This window comes from Hippopotamus amphibius, chromosome 5 (assembly GCF_030028045.1).
Source record: "Hippopotamus amphibius kiboko isolate mHipAmp2 chromosome 5, mHipAmp2.hap2, whole genome shotgun sequence".
Taxonomy (NCBI): Eukaryota; Metazoa; Chordata; class Mammalia; order Artiodactyla; family Hippopotamidae; genus Hippopotamus; species Hippopotamus amphibius.
This window is the reverse complement of record NC_080190.1, coordinates 31,503,061-31,515,101: the sequence shown is the minus strand read 5'-3', so window position 1 is coordinate 31,515,101 and position 12,041 is coordinate 31,503,061. Positions and strand designations below refer to the sequence as shown.

Here is a 12,041-nt window from a genome sequence, read left to right as displayed (position 1 = left end):
GACTTGGGAGAGATGAGTTGGAACTAAGTTTACTTCCTAAAGCCTTAAATCTCAAAGTGTTTTATCCTCACTCAAAGCATAGACTAGGAAAAAAAAATACTCAGTTACAGAAAGAAAATAAGGACACTTATCTGTTTTTACCTCGGTTCTGAGTGAGGCGGGCAAAGTTTCCTGAGATTGTGCAGCTACTGTTTTACTCTTAACTGGGTTTGTTTCATATTTATATTTAGTGCATCATTCAGAAAACTTCAAACTTAAAAATTAACATTAATGCAGAACCACTGTATAGAGGAATACTTATAGTCTGGCTGTATGGAATTCCCATTGATAAAGCCCCACTGATATTGAGCTCAGTACCCAAAATTACAACAACAACAGAAAACAATGCTTTAAGCAAAAGTCAGAGATACAAGAGATAACAGAATTAAATCCTCAGAAACTTCACAAAGTAGAACTATTAAATAATAAATATTTAATAGTAAATAATTAAAACTAATTATAAAATTAATTTAAAAGTAAATGCCACAACACATAGTAGACAGTTGAGATCACCAAACACATAACAGAATATCTTGAGAATCCTCAGAGAGGAAAGAGAGATTACTTACAAATCAGTGACAGACTGACAACAAATTTCTTAATGATAACAATAGAAGTCAAAATCCATTAAAGGATGGGAGCAATATAAAGATATTTTCGAACGAAAACTAAGAGTATGTATGAAGGGGTTGTGAGATAAAAGCTTTGTATAGTTGTCTAGGAGACAGATACAAATAATGATCAACTTTAGATATTTAGACAAGTACCCATGTTATTGATAAAATGCTAAGAACAGACTAGGAATTAGAGTATAGAGCTTTCTGAGCAGTAGAAGAAAAATAACTCAACCTGGAAGAAAGCAGGAAAAGAAGAAAACTACAAAAAGTAGGGTAAATGGAAAGGAAACACAAAATAAAATGGTAGAAATACTTCCAGATGTATCTATAATCACAATAAATGTAAATGGACTAAATTTGACAGTTTGACATTGATAGAATGTCAAATTTGATTGACAGTTTGACAGACATTAAAGAATTCATAATTCAGTTGTATACTGTTTGCAAGAGACACACCTGAAACATGATGACACAGAAAGTGTGAAAATAAAAGGATAAGAAGAGATACCTAAGCAAGTGAAAGTTGCTATAGCTATATTACTTTTAGACAAAATAGACTTTAGGGGCCCCCTCTCCAATAGAAGGGATCCCCTTTAGGGTCACCAATAGAAGGAAGGGATCACTTCATAATAGTAAAAGTAAAAATTCACCAGGAAGATAGAACAATCCTGAATATAAGCATTTGATAACATTACTTTGAAAAATTATATAAAAATTAATATGCAAACTTAAATCAATAAATCTACAAACAGTGGGTATTCATACTTCTCAGTGATTAATTAAGCATAGACAGTAAGTAGTATGATTTGAACAGTACTTTAATAAACTTGGTTTAATGAATACACACACACAGAACCACAAAATTTAGTAGCTGTTATACATTATTTTTAAGCACAGATGAGACAGTTACCAAAATTGACCATTTACTAGACCATAAAACAAAATCAACACGTTTTGTAGACTTGATCTCATTTAGACCACAGTGTAATTAAATTGGAAATCAATTTTAAATTAATTAAAAATATATATATACACATTTGGCAGACCCTTCTAAATAACTTATGAGATGAAAAAGGCATGGAAATATGTATTTTCATTATCATTTCATTGCAAAAATCAAAACTTGTGAGATCTGAAAGGGCTTAGACACAGTGACCAGACAAGTAGCAGTGAATTCCTGTAGTACCCATGTTAAAATACTATTTTTCACTAAAATGAACTAGGGCTTCTTGAAAAAAGTGGCTGATTCCAGCTCTGGTTAAGTTCTGGTATGACAAGCTGTCATACAAGAAAGCAAGGAACTATCAAAGATAACTTGGGCTTGTGTAGAAAGGACCTTGAAGGTGCTGCCATCGGCCAAAGATAGTTTGAGCTTCAAGAAGGATTATTGCAATGGATTGAAACAAAATAAGTGAAAATCTGTGAGGTTTTTTGTTTTGTTAAAATCAATAACAATAAAATATTGGTCATGGAACCAGTTCATTCAGAAACTGGTAAATAAATAATCAAATAGTCTGTCTTAACTTTATAAACTGTACCTCAGAATCACAAAATAGTTGATGAAGGAAGGAACTGTAAAAGAATTCCAGCTAACAAATGCGCAACGAATGCCAGAATTTGAATGTCGTCATTTTGCAAACCCTGATGAAATAGTATATCTTGGCAGTATTCCTCAAAGGCTACTAAAACCATTGTGTTAAAAAGACTGATAGGGAACTTTATAGTGGATGGTTGAGGCTGATGGACAGTACCCAAACCCACTGATCAATGTGTAATATTACAAAAAGGAGATAATCAGACATTATTGCTATCTGATGTGATGCAATGGGAAGTTCATAGCACCATCTGTGACATATTCTTGCTGTTAAAAAATTAAACCCAAATTTTATCAAGTCTCTAGATCAGTCACCACTTTTTAGGAAGTACAGAAATTATATATAAGAACTTATTAATGCTAAAGAGTACAGTCAGCAAACTCCAGAATGTGGGAAATTCTAAAGGACACATAACCCTAGTTTCTTTAACAAATGAATGTCAAGATAGGAAAACAAAAACAAAAGCAGTGTGACAGGCAACTATAAAAGACCAGTGCAGAAGCCAGTCGCTCTGCTGCGCAGCTTCCTTAGCGGTTGCCACCGCCGGAGACGGTTGGAAGATCCGTTTTGGGAGTGCTGCACGAGGCGGGCTACTTCTCCCTTCTCACAACCAGACTCCGCGAGCACCAGGGTCGGCGCTGCTGTCCCCCGACAGGCATTTAAATCAAACGGTATTGAGATGGATTGGGTTATGAAACATAATGGTTCAAATGACGCTAGTGATGGGACAGTACGACTTCGTGGACTGCCGTTTGGTTACAGCAAAGAGGAAATAGTTCAGTTCTTTCAAGGGTTGGAAATCGTGACAAATGGGATAACATTGACGATGGACTACCAGGGGAGAAGCACAGGGGAGGCCTTCGTGCAGTTTGCTTCAAAGGAGATAGCAGAAAATGCTCTGGGGAAACACAGGGAAAGAATAGGGCACAGGTATATTGAGATCTTCAGAAGTAGCAGGAGTGAAATTAAAGGATTTTATGATCCACCAAGAAGATTGCTGGGCCAGCGACCGGGACCATACGATAGACCAGTAGGAGGAAGAGGGGGTTATTATGGAGCTGGGCGTGGAAGTTATGGAGGTTTTGATGACTATGGTGGCTATAATAATTATGGCTGTGGAAATGATGGCTTCGATGACAGAATGAGAGATGGAAGAGGTATGGGAGGACATGGCTATGGTGGTGCTGGTGATGCAAGTTCGGGTTTTCATGGTGGTCATTTTGTACATATGAGAGGATTACCTTATCATGCAACTGAAAATGACATTGCTAATTTCTTCTCACCACTAAATCCAATCCGAGTGCATATTGATATTGGAGCTGATGGCAGAGCAACAGGAGAAGCAGATATAGAGTTTGTGACACATGAAGATGCAGTAGCTGCCATGTCTAAAGATAAGAATAACATGCAACATCGATACATTGAACTCTTCTTGAATTCAACTCCTGGAGGTGGCTCTGGAATGGGAGGCTATGGCAGAGATGGAATGGATAATCAGGGAGGCTATGGATCTGTTGGAAGAATGGGAATGGGGAACAATTACAGCGGAGGATATGGTACTCCTGATGGCTTAGGTGGTTATGGCCGTGGTGGTGGAGGCAGTGGCGGTTACTATGGGCAAGGTGCCATGAGTGGAGGTGGATGGCGTGGGATGTGCTAAAACATAACCACCAATATAAAAGTCCTGACAACAGCATCTGTCTACTAGACTTTCTTACAGATTTAATTTCTTTTGTATTTTAAGAACTTTATAATGACTGAAGGAATGTGTTTTCAAAATATTATCAAAATATTTCAAAATATTATATAGTAAAGCAACAGATTGTGATGGGAAAATCTGTTTTCTGTAGGTTTTATTTGTTGCATACTTTGACTTAAAAAAATAAATTTTTATATTCAAACCACTGATGTTGATACTTTTTATATACTAGTTACTCCTGAGGATGTGCTGCTTTCATAAGATTTGGGTTGATGTATTTTACTGTTAGCTCTACAAGAAGTGGTTTAGTGTAATCCTAGAGGACAGTGGTTCACCTCTGCATAAACTACATCTTAAGCAGACATCTGGAATAGAGCTTGGAAAATAATTATTATAACTTAATTTCTCCTGGACAATACTGTAAATATAAAACCTAAAGTTGAGTTTAGGTGGCTTCAGGAGTATAAATTCAGCTAATTCTGTATTGTTTTCAAACGTCATTTATTCAGGCATAGCTCTGAAGTGTTAGTGATCTAAGAGGCATCTGGATTTATGAATATTCATAACTGTTACTTGCAGGTGGGAGTGTTGGAAGTTTAAATTCTAGCCCTAGATTTTAGAATAAATTCCCTCAGCACTTGACTGAAGTACCAAAAAAATGTTTCCCAAAAGTGAGTTTTAAGTTCTCAAAATGTGTTAGCCTAGGTTAAGGTTCTCAGTGACATGAGGATTCAGTGCAAGTACAAAGGTATTTACCGTGGAGTATAATTCTCACAGATTTATTTTCAGTTTCCAGCCCAACAGTTAAAGCGTATGGTTTTTTAATAACTGTATAGATGACTACTTTTTAAAAAATGTAAGACACAAGTCCATGTCTTGAGAGTCTTGCAGTTGGATTTTGCATCTGATATGTTTGGAGTTTTAGAGCCATTGTGTTAAAAATTTATTATATGTAGCAAGAAAAAGGTGCTTTACTTTTAATCCCTTTGATCAATATGGCTTTTTTCCAAATTGGCTATGGATCAAAATGAAACCTGTCAATGTGAATTCAGTTATTGAACTTGTTACTTGTTTTTGCTAGAAATGTTATTAATGTAATAAATATCAATGTGGGAGATAAGAAAAAAAAAAAAAAAGACCAGTGCAGTGTGTAGATCTTTTTGGATACTGATTTTAACAAACAGCCAGTGGTGGTGTAGTGGAACATCTTCTACTGGTGTAAGAGCTAACTGTTAAAAAGTTTAGGAATTTTTCATACTGATTATTAAACATATCCATTATTAAAAATTAAATTATAGATCATTATTAAGTGACATTTATAAAAAATGTTTAAAATTCATCACTTCGTAATTACTTTATTTCATTTACTATGATCTGTGTTTTTGAAGTTTTTAATGTATAGTGTACCTTTATGGTTGAAATACTGTATCTTGGTGTGCTACTGTGTGTCCTTTTCCCAACTCCAGGTTCATTGATAACACATTGGTAGCTTGAGATTAGCCACGGTAGGAATATTTACACCTCAGAGGTCAGCAGATGCCATAAATCAGGGTTTGATTTATTGCTTATTGATTGTTTAGACTTAAAGTGATGGAGAAATGGTAATAATGCTGACTTACAAAAGTGCCATGTGTTTAGCTATTTTTATATTGTGCATAGCTCAAAAAATTGAGAATATATTCTTTTATTCAAAAATGATTGTCCAGTAAAGAAGTCACATCACTCACATTGGTGACGTCATTGATATAAATGAAAATATTTACCAATACTCCAAACTACACTTGGAAAGCCAATTGCTAAACATTTATCAGCACAGTGCTGGTCACGGCATAATTGAATTCAGTGCTTTAGTAGGAAATAGATAATAATTTAAATTTACTATATTGTTATTCGGCTTTCTAAATAATCATGATGACCTGTAGGTGTTAACTAAGAAAAAGCAGGTCAAGTTTTAAAAGTCATTTGCTGTAGCACAAAATAATTTAAAATTTGATATATGTCTATTGTGGATGACGAATAGAATCATAATTTAGTTTGAAGAACACAAAATTAATCCAGACCACTCTGCCTTACAGGTAGAAATTCTTTCTCTAGTATTAATCTGTCGTTTAGACTGTAAATTATTTTAGAGACAGAGCTCATTTACCTGATAATAGCGTTGGAGAACTCTAAAAGTAGAGTTCTCTTTTATATTGAGGTAAATTTTGTTTTCTTTTAATGTCTACCAGTTGGTTCTGGTAACTGACTTCTGGAGAAATACAGAAGCAACAAACCCTGTAGAGCAACCAACATTCAGGTATAAAGGTAGCTGGGATGTTTCCATTTAGACCTTTTTCGGGCAAGAAGTATACCTTTAGTTCCTTTAACCGTACCTTGTGTTGTATATTTTCTAGACTTTGTAATCTAAGACTGTGTTGCCTTTCTAAACATTCACGTCACTATCTTTTGGCTTTTATTGACTTTGTAGATGAAGTAAAAGCCTTTAGATCTTTGTGCAAATTATACATTTTATTCTGTGTTACATGATTCTTTTTGTTGTTGTTGTTAACCCAAAGCAGGTCTTTATATTTATTCATTCTTAGTCTTCATATTGCCTTCAGACATTAAAATTATAGAAGTGATATTATATTGTAATTTTATCATTTTTGGTATTTATTAATCCTGTCAATTTTGTGTCAGTTGTACATTTGATGAACACTCAGTATTTATTGTTTGTGTCTAAGTTATTGTTTAAAATGTTGAATTTTAAAGGGTAATGGGGACATAGTTCTCTGTTAAATAACCCTCTCTAAATTTGCTTCTACCCATTATCATGACTTTTTGTTGTGAGTCCACCTACCAGTTCTTAGTACCCCATATTATACCATCTTACAGTTCATCATGATATATTTTGTCAGATGCTTTGCTAACTGAAATCAAGATACACTATGTGGCATTCCCTCCAATGAAATACACTTTAGTACTTCTCTATTTTTGAAAAGTAGAGATTTTAAAAAGATCCTGGCATGGCTAAATGGTCTTTCACAAATGCAAAGACAGAAAATCTGTGAAGAATGATGAGCTAGATAATAGTTAAGATATTAAAAGAGAAAAGGGACAGATGGATCACTGAGGACACTTGATGATCAGGGCCATGGTATATCCCTGGGCTGAAAAGAAAATAGCCTGTGCCATGAAAGTGGACCTTTTTCACTGAGGAAGTATTCTGATAGGTGAAATTTTAGGGATCTGTAATAGAGTGGACAGAATTTGTTAGCCTTTCCCTCTTACCATCTTTTTCCTTTGAAAGGTATGTGGTGAAATACTAACAATGGGTGCTTCTTAGTATATATGGGTGTTTCTTTGCTATGTATAGACCTTCTTATTCTCTTTGTTCTGGACTAACTAGTACATACTTCACAGTATTATTTTGAAGATTGAAAGGATAACTCAGTATGAAATTGTCTAGTACATTTCCCTGTATTTTGTAGATAGTAGATAAAATTTTATTTAAGCTATGTTAAATTTTTTTCCCCTTGTTTAATTCCATTGACCAAACATGGTGGAGGTTGTCAGGGAATTACTAGTGAGTTGTCCCACCACATTCCTTGGCCTCCATCCTCTATCCTACCCAGACCCATTTTTATTGCTACTGGAAGGAAGAAAAATTTGTAGTAGGTCACTTGATTAAATAGTGTTAATAGAATGATGACTTTCTCTTTACCACTACCTATTTCTTTCCTAAAAATCATAGTTCACAAGCATTGTCTTCTAGAAAGCAGTCCACGATTAGTTGTCTCATTTCCTAGCCCACATTCAAATTACTCTCTCATTCATGTGTTACTCTTAAAATCATATTTATTTATATTTATTTATGTTGAACAAGTGCTTTTAGGGGTCCTCTTTGAATGTATTCTTCAGTGTAAATTCTGAGCTCCTAAGATGGTTGTGTTTTATGAGTACCTGATAGTCTGCAATCACTTTTCTAATAATCTGTTTTAATTCAGCTGAAGACAAGGCTACTTGTTTAAAAAAGTAGAGAGGACTTAGAAGGTAGGGGAAAGAGGCTATGTGGATAAAATTCATGGGCTCATGAATTATTCTGGAATTTACTTTCTTTAGTTGCTTACCTGCTTGCATTAATTATTTTATGGCAGGTTTTACTTTCTTTTAACTTGAGGGTTTCTATAGGATGGATTGGTAGGCCCTCTACCTAGTCTTTAAAAATCTCTTGGTTCAATACATTGTAATTAGTTTTTGGTAATTGAATCATTCTCTCTTTTTTTCTTGCAGATTGAGGTGGTGCCATGCAGCAGGAAGCAGAGAGATGCAGAGTTCGAGCCAGGAGGCCTGACATGGCGCTTTATGTACCCAAAGCTCGAAGGGGTATAGTAGTGCTCAAATCAGGTGATGAGGGAAAAAGCTGTAGTCCACCTAACTGTGTGGTGAAAGAAGAACAAAAGGAAGATTCTCTCTCCCAAAAGGAGACCGTTGGAGAAAACCCTGAGGCTCAGAGACTAAGCATTAATCCTGATAAAAGGGAGCACAGTCGTAGGGAAGGAAAGAAATCTTCAACAAAATTTAAAAAAGAGACGTGTCTTCAAGAAAGAAAGAAAGAGAGAGTTTGTGCTAAGAGGGTGGCCACCGAATCCAAAGAAGTATTATCCCAGGGACATCAGCAAAGAATTCCAAATCCTGGGATTTTATCCATGGTACCTTTACAAAGACATTTTAAGCCAAAGAAGGTAGAGCGTTTGGAGATTGAAACTAGAGATGTGACAGGACACAATGGGTTGCTTCTATCTCAGTCTTGTTCAGAAGTGAGTAAGGCTCAGGTTCCAAACAAACCATTCCAAAATGTGGAATTCTTTGATTTCAGTAAGCATAAACTAAATGGGGAAACATTTGAAGATAGAAATTTGAAAAGCAGAATGGAAACTGATGCCAGGGTTGCGGAGATACTATCCCAATTTCCTGGAGATTTTAGTTCTGTGGTGAAACCTGAGAGTATGATTGCACCAGTAAAACCAAGCTCCGATTCTGGAATTGTACAACAAGGCATGCAAACATCAGGTGGAATGCTGACGCACAGAAATGGAGGCATCACCACTGATTCTGTTCCTGGAAGTCCAGATGGTATCATTGATCAGACTTGCGTAGACTTGGATGCTGGGAATGTTGGTGATATAGCCAATAGTACAGATTTTATCTTGGGTCAGAAAGGTATAGATTCCATTCCTGAGACTATGGGTCACATCTCTCATCAAATGACTGTAGTTTGCAAATTAGAGAGCACATATGATATTTTTGATCCAACAGTGATTAGAGAGTGTGAGGAGAATGACAGCACTGCTGATGAGTTATGTGTAAAGCATGAACCTTCTGATACAGCTGTCCTTGCGCATGAAACATGTACAGATAATGGGTCTAAGAGTGTAGGTGACATCACCAGTAAGACATGGATGATGGACATTACAGATATATCTGATCAAATAACTGTAGGCAGCCCTCATGTAGTTGCAGGTAGAGTAGCTGATGAGGCCTGTAGCAACACAAGTAGTTTCTCAGACTATTTAGAAATGAGTGCAGATACAGCCCTTCTTCATGTCGCTAAAAGTGGGAATGACATTGAAAATTTCAGCAACCTGACTGCTTGCTCAGATGTTTATGCTGAGAGTATTTCATCTAGTTTCACAGAGTCAACAGGAAAGCTGAAAGAGAGCTTGTCAGATTGTGCTTCCTCCTTACCTATAAAGAAGATTGCTGGTAGTAATTGTAACACTTTTTTGGACTCTGAACTCAGTGTGTTAAATGGGACAAAAGTATTTTCAGACAGTGCCTTGGGCAGTGATCTGGATTGTACTGGTGATATAACAGAGGCATTGCATGAACTTAAAGCTGCTGAAGAGTTCCAAACAAAAGAAGATGACTCAGAGAATATAGAATTTGGTGTATCCTTTCCTGAAATAGAATCACTGTCTATGGAAACATCCATGGAACCGAAAGCAACTGATAGGTCTCACACAGAAGGAAGTGCTGCTGTGGAGGAGAGCTGGGAGTCCATGTTTAATGATGATGGTGACTGCCTGGACCCACGTCTTCTACAAGAGGTATGTTTTAGTAGAAATTGCTTGGCACTTAGGTAGTTTATCAATTCATAGAACCTAGGATTATGGGGATAATTTTGATAGACATTTTTTACATTCACACATTCACTCATATTACATCCAGTGTAATGGTTCCTGCAATGAACTAATAGGATTGTAGATTGAGAAAAGAATATCTGATAGATCTTTAAGAAACAAAACATACAGTGTTGAGCTATATCTATAATAGTGAAATCCTGAGAGACCTTGCTGAATAAAGATGAATTTAACAGATTCTGGCTAACTGTTGAGAAAATACAGAGGGAAACTTCTTCCAAAGGGCTTTTCTGTGTTGACAAAATGTATTTTACACCAGCCTATTTGAGGGGAGAAGAATAATTTATTATTCATATTTATTTTATTTTTCCAGGAGATGTTGGAATGTTGTTAGACACTGTAGAGGGAAGGGAAGGGTGTAATAAAGGAAGATGTGATTGTTTTTTTAAGGAGTTTGTGCTGAGTTGAAGAATAAGTGATTGTTGAGTACATATAGAAAAATAATGCTGGCTAGAGTTCATAAATACAAAATTTTGAATTTGAAGGCATCATAGAAATTATTTAGTTCAATCTTTTCATTTTCTTTTTTAGATATTCCCTCTTCCAGCATTTAAATTGCTTACCATAAATAAGAATCATTGGTTTTAAATAGTAGAATCATTCTCCCTTTTATTCCTTATAGTGAGTTCATATAACCTTTGCCCAGAAGGGGAAAAAATGATTTTCCCTATAAAATCTCCAGTTTTATAAATGGGGAAATTGAAGGTTAATGGTTGTATCTTTAAGAAATGCAAAATCAGGATTTCAGTCTACTTCTGTCTTAATCCAATATTTAGGTTCTTTCTACCATACCACTTCCTCCCCTATAAAATAGTTTTGTTTGAGTGATTCCATAGAGCCTTTTAAATACTAAGTGATGAGTCTTTTGTTTCTGAGAGTTGAACCAGAACAGAAAAATGTTCACAAGCATGTATAAAAGAGACATGTGAGACTGAAGAGAGCAGCCCATTGACAGAACTGACTTTCCAACACCAAGCACTTCCTCCTTATTCTTAGGAGGTGTTTGCATGCACATTTGTACCACAGTTAGTACTTCTTATGGTCAAGTTAGGAAACAGTAGGTCTTAAACATTTCTTAGAAAGAATATAGAGCAGAAGGCATTTACAAGTTAACATTCGTGAACCCTTTGAAATTGCATGCAAACTTTTATATATAAGTGCAGTCTTTCATAACTTTCATCAGATTCTCAAAGGTGATAGTTCCCCAAAGTATGGTCCCTGGACCAGCAGCATAAGCATCACCTGGGAACTTGTTAGAAATGCAAACTCCTTAGCCCAGCCATCTGTATGTTTACGAGATTTTCAAATGATTCCAGTGCACATAAAGTGAGAACCACTGCTCAAAGGCAACATACAAACTTAAGTTATATCAAGATGTATGGTAACCAGATATGGCCGTCAGCTCATAATTAGAAAGAAAAACACTGTTCAGCAGAGGTTTTAGATCCAAATCAGGTTAAGGCATACTAATAATATGGTAAGTTAGGTGAATATAGAGAAGTTATTAAGGATCCAAGCGTTGGGAGAAGGCCTTAGTCTGGGGAAGGAAGCAGTGTTCTTGGGAGTTGGCAGAGGGACTGCTTAGGGGGGTAAGAGAGCAGAGCTGTACGTGGGGGAGAACAAACAGCTTCCTACAAAAGATGGGCATGGGACACAGAGCCTTCTGTACATGGTAGGACTCAATAAATTTTTATTGAATGGATGTCAGCAGTAGGGTAGAGTTGCTCTCTGCCTTTTTAGGGTAGCCTCCAGGAGCTTTCAAAGCATCATTGCTGCTGGAACTTGGATTCCGTATGGTAGCTTAGGGATATGGCTTCTGTACTGGGGGGAGGGAGGTTCAGGTGTGCAACTCTTTTGTTCAAATCTTAACACTGTTTAGGTGCAAAAGAATTTAGGCAACTAAGTCTTT

The 12,041-nt window shown here is 36.1% G+C and overlaps 2 protein-coding genes across 4 annotated transcripts in view; both read left to right on the top strand.

Moving 5' to 3' along the window:
* Positions 1 to 12,041, top strand: part of R3HCC1L (R3H domain and coiled-coil containing 1 like) — a 79,651-nt gene that overhangs the window by 40,550 nt on the left and 27,060 nt on the right. For all 3 annotated transcript variants that reach the window (XM_057736205.1, XM_057736207.1, XM_057736206.1), the window contains one exon: positions 8,223 to 10,039. In XM_057736205.1, coding sequence (XP_057592188.1) covers positions 8,237 to 10,039 — 1,803 coding nt within the window. In that variant the 5' untranslated portion in view covers positions 8,223 to 8,236. The remainder of the gene's footprint in view (positions 1 to 8,222; positions 10,040 to 12,041) is intronic.
* On the top strand, positions 2,894 to 3,959 carry LOC130853827 (heterogeneous nuclear ribonucleoprotein H3-like). The gene has a single exon (XM_057736208.1). The coding sequence runs from the start codon at positions 2,931 to 2,933 to the stop codon at positions 3,909 to 3,911; it is 981 nt and encodes a 326-aa protein (XP_057592191.1). The 5' UTR covers positions 2,894 to 2,930; the 3' UTR covers positions 3,912 to 3,959.